Source organism: Glycine soja, chromosome 3, assembly GCF_004193775.1.
Source record: "Glycine soja cultivar W05 chromosome 3, ASM419377v2, whole genome shotgun sequence".
NCBI lineage: Eukaryota > Viridiplantae > Streptophyta > Magnoliopsida > Fabales > Fabaceae > Glycine > Glycine soja.
In genome coordinates, this window is record NC_041004.1 from 1,959,180 (window position 1) to 1,978,476 (window position 19,297).

General features: G+C 29.5%; 1 protein-coding gene across 1 annotated transcript; it reads right to left on the bottom strand.

The window, feature by feature from the left end:
• Positions 1–1,135: 1,135 nt before the first annotated feature.
• Positions 1,136–8,481, bottom strand: LOC114405821 (MADS-box transcription factor 6-like). Its single transcript, XM_028368323.1, has 8 exons — positions 8,050–8,481; positions 4,754–4,829; positions 4,218–4,279; positions 3,911–4,010; positions 2,351–2,392; positions 2,134–2,175; positions 1,852–1,997; positions 1,136–1,439 (listed from the first exon to the last, which is right to left on the bottom strand). Exons 1-8 carry the CDS (start codon positions 8,229–8,231, stop codon positions 1,352–1,354), a joined length of 738 nt encoding a protein of 245 aa, XP_028224124.1. The 5' UTR covers positions 8,232–8,481; the 3' UTR covers positions 1,136–1,351.
• Between the last annotated feature and the right edge of the window lie 10,816 nt (positions 8,482–19,297).

Here is a 19,297-nt window from a genome sequence, read left to right on the forward strand (position 1 = left end):
CAATAATAATATATTTTGGTATAATAATGATTTGATTTTTGGTGGTCGTCATGATAGATAATTTTTGTACCTAAAATGTTGTATAATGGTCTATATGATGAAGATATGTAGCTAGGAGTGATTGTTTATAAGATTTTTTTCTCTGTAGGATTGTTTTAAAAGATATATATAGATATATAGAGAGAGGCGTTGGGGTAATTAATTAGTGTGGATGGAGGAACTATTGCTGGAGATGTATCATCAGCTAGCGGAGGAATCACAAAAGAGTGAAGAGTTGCGTTGCATGTAGTAACGGATTCAAGACTCTAAGTCAATAAATATAAATTATAAAAAAATAAAATCAATGGATTTAATTATATAAATATAAACAAAATAAAATATAAAAATATAAGATTTTATTTATAAATTTGATGAATTTTAAGAAATAAGGGGATGCAAGTGTACACCCTCACTCACATGTAGGTCCGTCACTCATTGTATGTGGTGACAAAAATAAAAGGGAAAAACAAGGGAAGGAATATTTGATTTTGGCAAGAGGGGTGCAAGCTAAGTGAGAGAGAGTGTTGAGAAACATAAAACATTTTTTTTTAAAACGAGTTAAAATAATTTGAAAATTGACTTAAGTACCAATTTAATCATGTTTATTATGTTTTCAAAATGAAGTTAAGAAAAATTGAAAACTTAAAATCACCCAGAAATCATTAATTAGTTAGATTATATATAACAGTCTCCCGCTTCTGTTATATAGCGAAACATTTGGATATAGAGTAGCTAAAACTAAAAGACATGAAAATAAAAAAGGGAAAGAAAGGTTTTAAGTAAAATTTTCTTGTTCTTAAAGTTACTAGTAATTTAATAAAACAGGGTGCATGAAGAAAAGGAGTCATCGTCATACATAATCCTCAAAATCCTACTTTTTTATTTATTAAATATATGTTTTTTTCTTCAAATTTTGAGAATGCTAAAAGATATCAAACATCCTATTAACAAAGAATTTATGAAACTCTATTAGCAAGCAACTCATTCTCTTGCTTTGCCTCTCCTTTTTTCTTTTTTTATTTTCCACTTTTTTTTCCCATATATAGAGAATGCTTTTCATGGCGAGGTAAGGAAGAGATACACACATATGCGGATATAGGTTCAAAGCATCAAAGTTAAAAACAATAGCATTGCTTTAACATATAGTAAAACCATTGTCTGTACTTGTATCCAATTACAGAAAGAGCTAAACAAGTTTGCAACTTTTCTGGTGACAAAGGTACATTTAACAACAGCCAAAACACAAAAAATCTAAAAAGGATATAGACAATAAGGTAAATCATCATATACTTAATTCAATTAATAAGATTGATCAAAGGATCCATCCCTGCATGAAGTTAGTCTCACAAGCCATGCTCTTTGGAACATTAGATGCCTCAGATTGAACATATTGATGGTACCTATTCAAAGTAAGAGGTTAATTAAATTAAAATTTCTGACCATTGAAAGTCTATCATTTGTATTTCTGTTTTCGGATACCAACATATCACATACAACAAATTGAAATTTGACATATGGCATAAAGTTGACCCAAAACTTATCATGAAATAAAGGTATCTTATACATTTCTAAACTTGTTTACATCTTCATATTTCATTTAATCAAGGTTTTAATTGCAAGAGTTTGTTTAAGGGTTTGAAGTGTGATCAAGTTAGTTGTTGGACAAATAACCACGCCTGTTCTTGAAATTTTAATTTTATTTCACATTACCTTTGCTAAAAATTTATTAACACTAGCTAGTATGTTTGTCTATTTAACTTTTGGTGTAATTAACTATCGATCATATGCTTAAAAGAAATTTTCATTAATTACCCTATTTGCAAAAAGGGTTCTGGCTGCTGGTAATCAATAGGATTGGTTTGAGGAGGCTGCTGAAAGTGAAAGCCACTGTTTCCAGCAGCTGAAGTAAAGCTCAACAAGCTTTCCGTAGCTTTAAGATTAAATCCCTCTGCTTCAAGCTGAAAATTAAGATTCAATTTATAAAGAAATTAGAATATACGTGTTAATTAATTGAGAAAAAATATGGCAAGACATTATCCTGCACTAAAATGGTGCACATCTACACCTAAATTGTTAGGTGCTACATTGTAAAACCTTGAGTCTAAGTTGCTTATTCATGTCTCCAAGATGGCGCTCCTGCAAGATGGTTGAAAAATATCAAAATTGAGTAAATTAATGAATACTGATCCATAATGTATATTAAGATTTCAATTGTAAAGCATACTTGGACAGTAATTGACTTTAAAAATTAATTTGACTATAGATAGGAAAATTATAAGGCCAAAATAGGTGTGCAAGTAGCATGGCTCACCCTTCTGCGAAGCTCTTCCATTTGTTCAATCATGATTTGTGTCTGCAATTGAAATAAAATTTAAGTAATGTCATCCAAAATTCTTTCTTTCTAGCGTCTCAACTGGCAATACAACTTATGGTGTGTAAAACAGATTGAAACTAGCTCTTCGTATGAAATACACAAAAAACCTGTTGAGATTTTTCATTTAAAGCTTCAAACAAATTAAAGCTTGTTTAGAAACTTGGTCATTACCAAGATTGCTTCCCATTTAGTTAATGCTATCTGTCTCTAGAGTCTCAATTGGCTGTTTAATTTGGACATCTAAATCAAAGTATATTTTACTGAATATTTTTAGGCATTAATTTATTTATTTTATTCTGGGAAGTGCCTAAAGGCCATATTAGGCATTAATTAATAGCAAGATTTCCTCTTCTTTTTTTTTTTTAAGGCAAAATGATATATATTATGTAAAAAAGAGAGGATTTACACATGTTTATAACTTGTATCAAGATTTCCTCTATATATCTTGAAGTTGGGATTTTAGTAAAAAGTGAGACGACTGAAATTTATAATGAAATGAATCTATAAGAATCCTTAATTAGGAGAAAAATACTTTGAAGGATATACATGCTTTGTTTTATTTTCATAAATTTAATTTTCTTCCCTTGAATGTTTTGACATTAACTCTTTATAGAAGTACAAATTAGGGCTTTGATAAGAAAATAAAAAAAAAACTAGTTAACTTTACATATGTATTGGAAAGTAAACTCCTCCATCTCTCTCTTTTTTTTCCTTACCTCCCTCTTATATATATCATATGGTAATGTTTATTATATGTACACACATGGTTATCAAATTATCGAGTTAACTCGTTAACTCTTACGAGTTTACGAGTCTACTTATCTTTTGTGAGTTGACCTCTATGCAAATTCTTTTTTTAGTAGACTCTATAAACTCTAAGTAAACTCGATAATCTCTCGAATTTATCACCGAGTCGACGAGTCAATAAGTTAAAAAAATTAAACCGAAATATAAGTCATTTTGAGTTATTTTCTGTCTATTTAGTGATCAACATATATTCATTTAGTGTGTTGTTCTCAAATAAAAAAAATTCTACCTTTAATAAAATAAAACTCTTGTTCTCTAATAACATCAAATCATCAATGGGAATGATTTACCACTAACATATGCAAGTTATTATTTAGTAGTGATACATTACTAGATTTGATTATTTAAGTATTATGAAATTTATGATTTACTATTTTACTTTATTATATTGTTGAAATATTTAATTGATATATCATTTATAAATATTTTATTATTAATTTTATATGAAGTAGACTCTTATGAGTCTATAAGTTGAGTTCACGAGTCGAATCTATGAAATTCTCACAAGTTTACGTAGACTCTCAAACTTGATAATCTTGTGTACATATATACATCACAAAGAGTATGATGTATAGTACTTCTAGTGAAACTACTGGAAAGATTGTTGCATGCTTTACAACCTAATTAAGGTAAAGTACCAACAAGAAATCCATAGAGCAATAAAGAGAAACTCTAGATATGTGTTCGCACCTTCCTTTGTCTTGCTTGTGCTAAAGCCCCTTCAAGCTGTTTCTCAATATTCTGCAGCTCCTTTATGTTCAATGGTCCAAGATCTTCCCCAAGCAAATGCCTAAAACAACAATAGATTGGAAAGTTAATTTTTATATGGGTGGTTATGATTTTCTAACCTTTGTTACTATATTAATTAACTCCTTTTGTTTGTGATTAACATACATTTAATTTGCATGTGACTGTTGAAAACATGACAATATATTAATCAGAAGGTATATGTTAAAATAAATTAAACTCTATACTTTAGAAGGGGCATAGTGATTACCTCTGGGTCCTTTGAAGAGACTCATACTTTGCCTTTAGCTTTGAAACTTCTTGGTACCAGCTCTAATTGCCAAAACAAAAAATTCATAATTGATTCACTAACAAGATATAATTATGTGCTGTTATATATAGAGATGTATCATATCATTAAGACTTTAGATTAATATATACTATAGACGGGGCTATCTTTTTGCATTCTTTCAAAAGGAAAATATTTCACAACTAATGGATGGAAGGAAGTGTGCTTAATTTCACAATTAACATGCAACATTGCAACACCAACAACAAAGCCTTATCTTATATACTAGGTTAATTATTTTCCCAAGCATGCTGAAAAAAAAAGTTTTGTACCAATTAATATAGACTATTGTCCTTTGTCACCCTTGTTATTTTTGTTTAAAAAAGGACAAGAGATCAAATTAACACGTAGCAGTAAAAAGAATCTCATGTAGAAAATTTAAAATTTAGAAACCATAGAAGACAAATAATTTAAAAAATAATGTTTAATTGAGCTTGGGTTAATGAACACATGCATACCTGAGTTTCACATTCAACGTGTTCGTCTTGAGGAGTAAAAGAGCTACGTTGGTATCGCTCAATAGTATTGGTAGTCCTGCGAATCAAAGGTAACTGATTGGTCAATATTAGTACAAAGCAAATTAAATTACGTATAGTTGTGTAAACGTTGGCAGTTGATGTTTTATATAGGAGATTAAAATGAGGAAAAATTTTAAAAATTCTGCATCATTGAAAATTATACTATTTAAACAAAACTACACGTGTTTTGAAACTCCAATTAATATTTTGATCTTAATACCTATGTATGCAATTCCAAGTAGTTTCGCCTCAGTTTTGTGATATATATATATATATATATATATATATATATATATATATATATATCATATCTCGAAGTTAAGGACTTCAATTATTTTTTATATGTTTAGATTTAAATTTGAAGGATTCCAATAGGTGAACTAGTTAGTAATTAAAGATATACGTGGATTATAAAGTTCAAATTCTAAATATAAAGTTTAACAGGGACAACATATTATGACTCAAAAAATAATTTTGAGGCTAATTAAATTGATGTTTCGAAAAAAAATTAAAGTTTTTTGAAAGTTATTATGTAAATTAGTTTTTAATATAATTTACCAACTAGTTATTTTTCCTCATTAAAAAATGTATATGTACACAAAACACAACTATATTGTTTTTTGGTTATTTCACACAACTAATTAAACAACTTATTATTATATATTCGATCACTTTTATGTAAGATATAAACAAAAACGAAAATAAAAAGTGATTAAACGACCTTACTATTAATTCACAGAAGTGTTTAATTATGCATGGTACTCAAAACTGATAGCAGACAAATTACCCAAATATGCTCATAGCCTGCAGACATGTTCTATATCAAACCAAATATCCATACAAAGACAGTGTCCAAGAATAAAATAATTTTTCTGAATTATTTTACGAAATTTAGCTAAGTTGCTTTTTCAAAATCCTTTTTCATCCATTTGGTTATTAACAACGTATAATGTATAGGTTTATAAATGCAACGAATATAGAAGACAAAATTCTTGTATTTTGAAAAGAAAAAAATGGAGAAATTATAGCAATTAGTGTTTCAAATGAAGTATGAGTATGCCTTCCCACAATGCATGAACAATTCGATATATACCCGGAAGGAATAAATCTATTTCCATGACAAATCAAAGTTAACATTACGAAATGGTCTACAAAATTTGAAATTAATGACTCCCCTAGTAGATTCAAAAAGAGTTTCTCTTTGCAAACAAAAATTAAATAAAATAATAATAAATATATATATCATTACGTTATTTTCTACTCGATCAAGACAAAGGTAGAGAGGTAAATAACCAAATTAAGCTGACCGAAAAAGAAAAATCTGAACGTGAGCATCATTTCTGAGGGATTTTCTTACACGGACATATGTAAGAACACCTAAATAATTGTTGAGAAAATTAAATGCTGGAATAAGAGAGAAGGTAACTCACGATCCAAAAAACAGTAAAAAAGAAAAAAGGACATTTCTCTTTTTGAATCCCTAACTATCACCATATAAACTTAAACATTTCACCCGCACATGCGAAATTTTTGCCACAGATGTCCTCGTATTCACAAAATTATGTTAAAATGTCAGAAATTTTAATTTTAGGTTAAATCTAAAAACAAGACATACAGAAACATATTTAGTCTTTTTCTTATATTTTTTCCTTTTTCATATTTTCAGCCATTCATACCTTGACCAGACTCAAATAATACCTATTAGGGCTAGCAAGCAAAGGAAGAAAAAGAAACTATTCAAGTTTTATTTAAAAAAATTTGACCAATTGATAAAACATAACCATTTATTATCATCATACAAGATCAAAATACAAAACTTAATTAAACTAGCTGCAGTGCAGGATAAGCCATTACTCCTCCATAAACACGAAAAAAAATGCACACAACATTGCAGGTTAACTAATTAAGGAGATTCCCTGGAAGAGAGAGAAAGAAAAAGAGAGAGAATCAATTGATCATCTAAAAAGACCTAAGAGTAAAAGACAAAAAAGAGAAGCAGAACCTATCTGTGATTGCAAAGTCCAAACTCAGCAAAAGCACCCCATATGATGGTCAATCCCCTCAAGAAATAGAGACACAGCAATTGTTTTCGGGACACACATAAGATAGAACAATCTCTGAGAAGATACAATGATAGAACCGAAAGATCAAAGAACAAAGGTTAAGAACCAGATTCTTGATGGTTAAAAAGTTCAAGGCTTTCAAGCTATAACAAAAAAATATTATATTATATTGTTCCCATATACAGAAATATGTTGTGAAAGCCCTAGATCTTGCACAACGGTACAAGAGAGTTATCAACACGTCCATTTTAATTACACTATGTTACAAAACTGGGTATATATAATTGCTTTGTTCCTTTTCAGTTTTTTCTTGTTTCTTCTTTTTCCTTCTGAGAAAGAAGGAAAATAGATATGTACTGTTCCATCAGTAGCTAGATCAGTGCGCAAAGCTGAAACCTTTAACTGACAATAGGGAGGTATCAGGTGGAAGGACGATGAAACGGGTCGACCTGTGATTGGAATGATGCAAAACTCATGATTTTTTTTTCCTCTCTAATAACCCTTGCCATAAGAAGAAGAAGAAGAAGAAGAAGAAGAAGAAGAAGAAGAAGAAGAAGAAGAAGAAGAAGAAGAAGAAGGAAAAAAAAACGAAAAATATATATCATCGAGGGCACAAGATCCAGTGATCCAGAAAAGGAGAACCTATGAGAGAGAGAGAGAGAGAGAGAGGCTAGGAAGGTATCAGGTGCATGTGTTGATTAGAGAAAGAAGCAAAAACAAAGAACGGTGACTGATAGAAAGAAGAAGAACACAAGGGAAAAAAGAAAATTGATTAAAAAATATATAAATAAAAAAAATAAAGGGTGGAAAGTGAGTGATGAAAGAGGGTGTGTTGGTTGAATCTTAAAAACATCAAATTCAGTCGTGGCAAAATAAAGGAAGCCTGAAGCAGAAACCAGTGACCATTTTGGTGAAAGAAGCTGATGTGCAAGAAGAAAGTGTGTTTGCTCAGAGAAGAGAAGAAGGTATCTATCTATCTATCTATCTCAGCACCACCACACACACACAGAGAAAAAAAAAACTCAAAATCTAAAATTTTAATACCTATTGGGATTTGCACCTCACAAAAATGGACTCAAAACTTTCAAAAAAAAAAATAAGTGCACAAATTAAATAACTGCAAATAAGGGTAGGGTTAGATTTTTGCAGTTCAGAGAGAGAGAGAAATAATACCCAACACTTCCAAATTCATAGAGCTTTCCACGGCTTGAGAAAATGATGAGGGCAACCTCAGCATCACAGAGAACTGAGAGTTCATAAGCTTTCTTGAGCAAACCGTTCCTTCTTTTTGAGAAAGTTACTTGGCGGTTGATTTTGTTCTCTATCCTCTTCAACTCAACTCTCCCTCTACCCATTCTCTCTCTCTCTCTTTTTCTGTGTGTCTCGAAACAATAACTCAAACTATATCAATTATTATTAGAAATATATTGAGGTTATGTGATCAACCCTTGATATAGAAGAGAGAGTGAAGTTCAGTGCAAAAGGGAAGAGAGAGAAAGAGGAGCTAGGCAAAGTAGTAAGTACCTATAGTAGTAGTAGTTGTGATGAGATAATGGTGTGTGTGTGTGAGTGTTTCAGAGAAGTGGAAGTTAGTGTGCTATATAGAAATAGACAATGAACACAGAAAAGGGACACACTTGATCTTCTTTTACAAAAAAATGGAAACCCCAATTATTCTTATTTTTATCTCATTCTCTTTTCCCAATTTAATTTTGGTAAATGTTATGGTCCCTTCTCTCTTTGCTGCATTGTTTTTAATTAATTTTTTGTGCTGCAGTTTAGGGCAAGTGAAAGGAAAGTTCCACTCTCACGCACCCCCCCCATGTGAAGGGCTTCTCACGTACACTTTACAACTGATACCAGTATTTGTGGAAATGCACTAACCACTGGCTGCTAACTCTGTTTACCCCAAAACTGGTTACCATTATTGTGATATCATCATGAAACCCTTTGCAGGTTGACCAATAACTTATGCAATTATATCAGTGAGATATTATAATAGTCCTCGTCATCGACTTTTACACCATCATCATATAATAAAGACTTAAATATTCTTTTTTCAGTAATTTAATAATTTTTCATTGTAAAATTTTTATTTTAATTCTTATAAAATATGTTGATTTTATTTTTTATCTTTAAAGTAATTTAAATAATAATTAAATTCTTAAAATAATTTAAATAATAATTAAATTATTAAACATAAGTGATTAATATATTAAAATAAAGATTGAATCATTGGGTTATTTTCTGAATTTAATCCTTGACGAAAATAATATAAATCATTGATTAGATTTTACTTATTTATTGAATTCTGAATTAATTAAATTTTTTTTTAATGAACCAGAGAGTTAAGATAGAAAGAGATACTTCAAATGTCATCTTTTTTAGTGTTTAAAGTACTATTTAAAATGTTAAAAAAATGATGACAAAAATTGAAAGGATGAAAAAGGATGGAATTATGTGTAATTGTATGAAACATTAGGGACTATTTATGTAATTTATTCTAAATTAAAATTCACCAAAGAAAACAAATATGATTGTGTAAATTAGTTTTGTATTTTGAACAGAGGTAAAAAAAAAAAAAAAAAAGAGAGCACAGGGTATAACTTTGAAGCCACGTTACTGTCATCATTAAATATTATTTTGCTTAGGATGATTGTAGCTGCTATGAGTCAATTGTCATTAAATGATAATTAGGCATATATTCCTGTTGATGTATTTAATTATAGCTTGATTACTACTATATTGTTTCTCAAATATCAGAAATTACTAATTAATCTGAGCCATCAAGTTTTTCAACTTAAGAAGGTCTTCTATTGAAAGAGATTAACATTTTTTTTCTTATGACAGTGTGATTTTGAGTTTGATGTTGTTGGTGCATATTTAATTAATCAGATAAAAACTGTTCTTGGAACAAATATTTAAAAGCTTTTGAAAAAGTTGAGGAAGACAAAAACTTTGTACTTTATCCATATGATAAAGAGCCATGATGTTGATCGATGCCATTGTACATATATGTTCTAGCTAGAACACAGATTCTATTACCAATAATTTTTTTCACGTTTTCCTCAGAGTAAAATAATTAAGCTAAAATTGAACCCAAAATTCATGTTCCAAAAACTTGTCTTCTACACTTTAGGATACTCGGACATGACCATCTACCTTAGACCAATATATAATAGTGGTCACTAGAGAATCAATAGATTACAACACTATTTGAAATGCATGTGGTCACCTCACAATACTCAAATTACTCGTAGTCTAATGTTACTTTTTTAATATCCAGAGACTTAGACCAAACCTAGTTATAATTGAATATGATACACTAATACTAGCTACTTAATATTTTTGTCTTAGATTTCTTTCTCTTATAAGAATTTTCGATACATTGAAATAAAATACTATTTAATATTTTTGTCTTAGAATTCTTTCTCTTTTTTTTTAAAGAGATAACCCTTCCCTTAGATGAAATTCGAGAGAATTTGAAATGTTCGACAATACATTAACAAAAAAAATAAAAAAGGCATATTGATAAACAAAAAAGCTAAAAACACATCCTAAACTTCAACAACAAAAATAGAAAAACGCGTAGATATTTGTGTACAAATGAAACTGTTTCTAGCATAATAGCCAGCAAAATCAAATTCTAGTGTTAAGCATATGACCCTCCCGGAAATTACATTAAGTAACATTTATATTTCGGCTAAGATTGCAACTGAAATAATGTTACTCAACGTCAACACATACAGATCAAACAAATAAAAACGTGTCATACGAGAGTAGCCATGAGGTCTCTTTCAGACATTGACAAGGGAATTTGTTGGCATCGTTGATGGTAATCACTTCAACCCCACCAAACCCTTACATCAAGGGCATTGAAAGCAATTTGAAAGATGTTAAATTGGCTTCGAAAGCATCACACGCTACTCATACGTACATAGCCCTATATTCGTGAACTGACAACACCTTTGCATTCATAATATGTATCATATGTGTGTGAGTGGCTTTTCAGGAATCTCATGTACAATGAACCCTATATATTTAAGATCACTTCCTTCTGCCCCTATCCTTTAGAATAACCTTGTTGTCGTGCACATCTGACCCCTTAATAATATTCACCTAATGGGTACACTACTAGAGCAATTAATGGAATATTAATTAATTATTTTTATAATGAAATAAACATAAAAACTTCTAAACTGTCATTTACTTCTATAAATTCAATTAATTTCTTTTTACCTAATAGATACAGTTTAGTTGACAATACATTCATGTTGAGTTTGTAGAAAAAATACTTTTGAGTACCAATTAGGAACCTAAAACCCTAATTACAATGATAAAAAAAAATCTCTTTCTCACTCCAACACGAGGGCCTGGCAATGGTCGTACTAGGGCGCGCAGATCTTGATCATGACAAAACGGTTGTTCTCAATGACAATGGTGAAGTTGTGCACCTTCAAAATGATGACGTCCTTATTGTCCACCTCGGGCTCCTTGAATGCCTCCTCTGACGAGTGGTCGAAGCCGACAAAGTCTCTAAAGTCATCCTCATCATCCTCGACGTCCTCGTCGAATTGGTCGAGATCTAGAAAATGGTCGTTGTGAGAAGTGGTGGCATCATCGGGTTCCTCGAGGAAGCTGAGATTTCCATCATCGTTGTTGTTATTTTTTTATTGTCATTTTGAGGGGAGCTTTATCGCAAAGACTGATGAAGAGGGATGAGAAGAAAAGGAGAGTGGTGAGAGAGAGAGAGAGAGAGAAATGAATAGGTTGACTAGGAAAGAGGTGACGAAGGTGATGAAGTTCTCTAGGGGGGAGAACCTTAATTCAAAGACGGTTTTTGAAATGTTGATAATAATTATAAAATTATCACTACTACTCAAATGTTGATAATTTTTTTACGACCATAATTAATCTTGCATCGTAAAAACGTGTATTTTTAGTGGTACGTTTAATTAAATGTACATATGAATCAGAACCATTTTAAAAAAAAAATTGACTACAAAGAAACAATAATTAAAAGGAACATTGAAAACTTGCTAAGTATATTTTTAATTCTATTTTTTTAATAAAGTTACATAATTATGATTTTTTAATATTTGTGTATGTGTGTTTTGTAAGACGACCTACCGAAAATATATATTGTAATTGAGAAAAGCATTCAAAATAACACACAAAAATAAATGTATTTCTTAGTTGAAAATACTTTTTTTGTTATTGGGTAATTTAGTGAGGCGGATATGATGTGCTTTTTGGCAGAGGTATTGGATTTTCTGTATATAATAACGTTTGGGTTTTCTGTCATCAGAAGGTTGATCAAGTTTCTGTTGGAATGATCAAACTATATATTTTGTACCTGGGAAAGGCATTGTACCTTTCTAATGAAACTAATGTGCTGATAAAAAAAAGTCTTGATTTTGGGAGCATGATATTCAACTTCAATCAATTAAAAGCAAATTAATAATTGAAAATTTCCTCCCCGTTAGCCTAAGTTTTTATAGGACATCTTCTATTATCATATAAAGTGAACCAGTAATTTTCAGATTTGCTAGAGATTGCGTTCCTGCTGGAGTTTTCCATAAAAGGTTAAGGACCCTCAAATTTTCAACAGTGTATTAGGAACTTAACTAACAAGTGTCCCATATTCCATAACAACGTCTTGAAAAACTTACAAAGGGCTACATTTAAAACCAAACCATAATTCAAGAATCAATATTTTAGCTTTGCTTTAAACTATCACAATGTACTCCACCCATTTTGTAGCAATCTCGCAGCCTTTTGTAAGATTCTTGACCACCAATTTCCCGTGATGTTAGTAATAACTTTTGACCCATTATATATATATATATATATATATATATATATATATATATATATATATATATATATATATATATATATATATATATATATATATATAATTTTAAATTTATTTTTTGTGTTTTTTTGAAATTTAATTGAAAATTCTGTGCATGGCTATGTTTGAAAAGATCTTTGATAAACTTGTAAAAAATTTGACTAACTTATAACTCCTTTGATTAAGTTTGTTTGGTATAGGAGTTTATTGTTGTAACTTATTTTGATAAGTACTTAAAATAACTTATGAAAAATAAACTTTTATAAGTACTTAAAATAATATATATATATATATATATATATATATATATATATATATATATTATTTTAAATTTATTTTTTGTGTTTTTTTGAAATTTAATTGAAAATTCTGTGCATGGCTATGTTTGAAAAGATCTTTGATAAACTTGTAAAAAATTTGACTAACTTATAACTCCTTTGATTAAGTTTGTTTGGTATAGGAGTTTATTGTTGTAACTTATTTTGATAAGTACTTAAAATAACTTATGAAAAATAAACTTTTATAAGTTATTAATTTTTCTTCTTCTCAATTTTATCCTTTATTTTATATAAAATTTTATTTTATCCTCTTATTCAATTTAAAAATCATCTTATCTTTTTTATTTACGTCTAAAACAAATTCTCATATCTAATTTTACATTCTTACACACATATGATAATCGATTCATCAATTATCATTATTACATCATTCCTTGCATAATTTTTATTTTATCGATTCAATTCTTAAATACAAAAATTCTCCTTTTGTTAATTAAATCATTGGTACAATTAAATATGTCTTTTTTATGTCATTTGATATTTATCAATGAACTTATAAGTTAGTCTTATAAAACATTTTTAATTAAATCAATTAACTTTTAATTTTTCAATCTTAACTTGTAACTTATAAACTTTCAACTAGCTTATAAACTAATTTTACAAAAAGATATTCGTGGTAATAATATGCATTTGAGGAAGTGCAAATAAATGCTTACATAAATTCTTACGTTATGAGAGTTTATATAATAAATTTTATTATTAAACTTATTAAAATAAGCTTAAAAGAAATTATTTTAATAAATTTCACTAATAAATTTATTGAAAGAAGTTTTAAAAAATTATAAGTCATTTTTTAAGTTGAAATAGTTAGTTTCATGAAAAAATCCCAACATTCCTTGAGTACTTGTAAATTTTAAATTTTTTAGTCTTCAAAATTTTTAAACTTACGCACCCATTATTTACAAGTAGACAAAGTCTATAAGTTGCAAGTATTTTTTTTCTAAACGACTAAGACATCAGAATAATTAATGATGGTTTGATTAAGAAATTTTGATATAAAATAATTCAGTGAATACATGTTGCATAAGATCTCAAAATTATCAGATACATAACCATGGCTTCATTTAGTAGTTTATTGCATTGTAGCCAGTTGGGTGTTTTAAATAGTTTATATCATAGGGACCACTATTGCTATTCTTTTTGCCTTCCAAAAAATTATTGCTATTCTTTTTCTGTTTCCTTTTTTTCTTTTTTAACATATATGTAAAATTTGAGGGCCAAATTTTACAGACTACATATAAATGTTAACATAAAAGGACGAAACAAAACTCTTTCTCTCTTCGGGTCATTCTTTTACGTTTCAATTATTATGGATTTGTAGCCACCCAAAGGTTAGTCACTTAGTCCTAGTTCAACACACACTACTTCTTTATAGGGCGTCACATGGTTGGACACATTTTCTGTGCCTTTCAAAATTGGCATGACGACTATAATTCATAAACATTATCATTTACAATCCACGAGAACACCATAAACTAACAAGCTCCAAGAAGAAGGATTTACCACAAAGGGTGTGAGAATAGGAAGAAAGAGTTGAAAAAAGATAAAAGGGGGTGAATTGAAAGAAGTGAATGAAACAAAGTGATGATAATTGAAGTCACATGACATTAATAATTTTCCTCCACATGTGGGGTCCAATGATTCCACACACAACACCACCAATATAAGCTTATTAGTTATTATCCCCTTAGGCTTTTAGGGTGGGGTAGTTTAGGGTTTCTAGTAGGAGAAAGCTTTCATGGGTGTGGAAAGGGACATTAATGCCAGTTTCCATTTTTGGGGGTGTAGACCCCTCTCACTTTTGCCATCAGCCAGTTGAGCTTTCATCTGATCACCACTACTGAGCGTGCTTGCTGGCATTGCATTGCTTGCCCTTGCAGTGAATAGGGAACAAAGAGTGCGCAGATTTTTTGGAATTGTAGTTTGTCTCTTACTTGGAAAATTTAATTCACTTCATTTGATTTTTCCCTAACTTTGAAACCTGAGTGGTTGTGGATATATTAGGTGGGAAAAAATATGCATGAAGATGATAATAGTTGAGAGACATGACACTACACCTTGTTGCCAGCATCGAGCGTTGAACTTTAAAAGAGGCCACTTCCATAGCACTGCACCTCATGTGCACCGTGGGGCTAGCTACCCTTTCCATGTTTTTCTATCCCCTTCCCTCTTGCATTTGGAATTTGTGGTAACTTGATTGTGTCCTACTCATATTTGTAAATGAAATAATCTTCAAATTTTAATTAATTTTTGCCTTTTTAAGTACGTACCAATTTATGTCTTTTTTCTTTTTTAATTAAATTAACTTTTATTTACTTACTATACTATGTCATTGGTTTGAAGTATATATATATATATATCCATCAACAAAGTCAATGATTAAAAAGTCCTATAATTAATAATTTTTTAGTGTATTCTCTTAATTATTTTTTTTTCATCTACAAAATTTAAATTTAAGATTTTATTTAAGAAATTCGAATTTAATTTTACTCAAACCAACAATATCTTATGTTTGTTAATGAAAATTAACTTAAAACTATATAAAAGAAATTTCAAAATAAAAATATATTTTTGTGTGCATATATATAAGTAATAAAAGTGATATTGAAATATCCTTTAATCATATATGATAGGATTAAATAGGTATCATAAAAAATAATTTAATTAAAATATAAGAAATAAAAGAATAAAATATAAAAAAAATGAAAATTGAACCAAAATTACACATTTAACAAATAAAGTGATTATCAAAGTTATATTTTATCCGAAATAACATGCAAAACTATTTTAGAGAAAATTAAACTAACTTTATATACCTAAATCTTCTTTTATTTGAAAATTATACACAACTTCTCGGAATCATTATGATATGCTATTTTTACACCCACATTAAGGAAATGATAATCATTTAACAAACACATGTCAAACACATGACTTTTTATTTTTAAGAATAATTTAGAAACTAAAATGTGTTTTAATTTACTAAAAAACCCTTAATAATTAGCATGTTTTTAACATTTTTCTCACCCATCCACTACAACAACATGATCAAGCTTCACAACCAACTCCATTCATTCTAGCAACCTTACTTTAGCCATCATTGAATCGCCTCCAACCCCTTTCGATCTTCCATTGATCACATCTAACCCAAGCCTCACTAAATTAGTCCACCCTTAACAACCCACCATGCCACCACCCTCATCCCCGCAAAACCACCAATTCATTGTTTATATATATACCCACCTTAGTGAAACCTAAATCAAATCCACCCCAGTAGGGTTATGTTAAAAGTTGTGAATAAAAAATGGGATTGTATTTTGGAGCTAGCTAGAGGAAGACTTTTACACATTCACGGCACATATGAAGAAATGAGAATTTGAAAAGAGAGGGTTCGAGCTAGGATTCCAGAGAAGAGGAAGATGGTGGGAAAAGGGTTTATGGGGTTATTTTACAACTCATAGTAACGCAAAATGACATCATTTGTATTTTGTTGTCAGCAAAAGGTGTATATAGGTGCATGTAATATCTCAATAATGCAGAGGAGACGTGTGTAATTGCTAGAATGACTTTTGTGTATTTTACCACTAACCTTAGGAAAGGTTAGTGTAAGTTTGGTCAAAAGCAAAGAGCAAAGAATAATTTACAAGTACCAATTTTAAATCTCCCTTAAACCATCAAAAATCTCACTTTGTAGGCATTCCTCTCAAGGGATCGAGTTCTTTGGCCACCCAATAACTACTTGAGTTTAGGAGTTATAATTAGATAAAATTACTTGCAATTTAAACTTACAATAATCCTTTGAATTTGACCACTTTTGGCTTTGCAAACATGCAAGTGAATTTGAGGGTGTCTTCCCTTTCTTGTCAATTATTGTACCCAAAAATCTATAGTCACTTATACAAACTAAACCCCAATCATGATGCTTGTTGTGAATTTCCCAATGCTCTACACAAATCACAAATGTCAAAGCTAGCTGAAAGCCTGAAACCAGCCTGATCAATCATACACCATGACGCCGATTTCTTTAAAATCGACGGTCATAGAGACTTGGGGTTTTTTTCCTCCTATTTTTGGACCATGAACTGGCAAATAACTGAATAGTATTACTAGCAAAATATCTCTTTTGATTTGAATTTTTATTTTTAATAAACAAATGTTACATTATATTTATTTAAGTTTTGTTTTTCAAGATTTGTATAAGAAAACAAAAACATAAAACAAAGTAAACAAAAAAACAAAAAAAAAGTATAAATAAATAAATTGAAAATATTTTTTCAAATAAAATGACCCTTGCCCAAGGGCTTTTCACTCCGTATATAGATGCATTAATTTTACTTACATGACAGATTCACTAGCAAATTAATTTTGCGCATGTTTTTACTTTAGATTTTTTTCTTGTTTATTTTATAAATATATATAAATTTATTTCATTCAAAACAATTTTATTGAACCTATAAAATAACTTATAGTGCGTTTAAATTTGCATTGTTTATGTGCGTACCATCATTTTTTTCACGACAAATTCACTATATATGCAGAAGCTATTGAGAGTTGTTTCTCATTTGACATGGATTTTTACATCCGATAATTTAAATCAAACACGCATTTATAATTGCTTTTATGTTAAATATGATGTGATTCTTGATAAACATGGATTGATGATGCTCAACTAAACATGCATGAAATGTTGTATGGTTGATTGTTTAACTTGTTAGAAGATAAAAATGATTCTATTGTTAGAATGGGGGAAGGAATATTTGACAAAAAGGATTGATTTAACATGTTACTAATTGTTTGTTAATAAATTCGTTAGAAATCATGTAGGCTCACATAATATGTAATTTACAGATTATGTGAGCCGACTAATAATGTATGTTTTTTTTTTTTCTGCTGATTTGCTGATTTCACTTAACGTGATAAGATTATTCTTGTTGTTGTATGAGATAATCTTGTAAGGGTTAGTTTTTAAAACATATTGATTGAAATATTCCCTTAACTCTTTAATCTAATTTCTTTGTCTGGTAAAAAAACATACAAAAAATCTGTTAAGACCTATACCAAATTTGTTAAACTACATTAATTATTAGGCATCTATATTGCAAACGGACTACTAAATTGGTTTAGAATATTTTTTTTAATGAATTATTAGTTTTTTTTCATAGAAAAAATCATAATTAATTGTATCTCAGATAAATTATTAAAAAATTCTAACACGTGTTTTGTACCAGACATCACTTAGCATATAGCATACAGCGTGCACATACGATAAAAAGAACATATACTTGTATTTTTAAATCAATCTCACCACCAGCTGAAAATTTTCACGAGTTTGGTCTTATTATATCCTTAAAGCCCACTTTATCTTTGAGAAGGGCTAGGGGCACCCAGCAATTTTACTAGTACACCCAACATAACATACGAAATATCAATTTTGTTCTTTCATAAGCTTAATACAAATAGACAATCTGTATCTCATACGGATTAATTAATGGTCCAAGCAGTGACTTTCGTATTATTAGTCCAACGCTCTAACAAACTGAATTAATAGGCCAATTATGTTATAAAATAATTAATATTATTATATATAATACTAAAATTTCTAATGTATATTTAATGCAAATGGAAATTTACATAATAAATTTTGTGATAATTAATTTTTATCTAATAATTAATTTTTTTACATATATAAGTTATAAATAAAAATAATAGGTTGAAAAGTTCAGACAATTGCTTTCTGCACTTTCAATGTTGCCTCCTTTGCCTTTTTAAGCTTCCTGAATGTCAATTCCGAAATCTAAAGTTACATTTTAGAATAGTCTGATTATTCCCATTTTGAAATGAAAGCTTCTTTTTGAAAAGGAATAGAACAGGTTCTAACCATTTTAAATTAATTAAAAAAAAATTAAAGGCTCTATGTTGTCTTCACAGGTTTCATGACCCTGATTGCAAATAGCCTTAAGATGTGGTTACTGTAACAAAACAGATGGAAATGGTAGACCATGGCAGTATGGCACTATTCAGCTACTTCAAGGTGAACAAAAGCAGAAGAGTAGGGAGACATTTATTTAAGAGGTTTATCACACAATAGGCATTGTAAATTAAATTTTTAGGCAGCTTATAAAATAAGGGATCTTCTCTGCTGACTGCTAGACAAGCCTAATTACTGTGATTTAAAATTTCATTCCAAATTACTCTCTTGTCCCTAAATATAAGACATAATTCATTA

Bases quoted from the DNA above. Each gene is read 5' to 3' on its own strand.
- LOC114405821 (XM_028368323.1), bottom strand. From the start codon at position 8,231: ATGGGTAGAGGGAGAGTTGAGTTGAAGAGGATAGAGAACAAAATCAAC. The intron at 4,830-8,049 runs GTATTATTTCTC...TTTGATTCGCAG, and splicing joins TATGAATTTGGAAGTGTTGG to GACTACCAATACTATTGAGC. The intron at 1,440-1,851 runs GTAATTAATGAA...TACTTTGAATAG, and splicing joins GAACCCTTTTTGCAAATAGG to GTACCATCAATATGTTCAAT.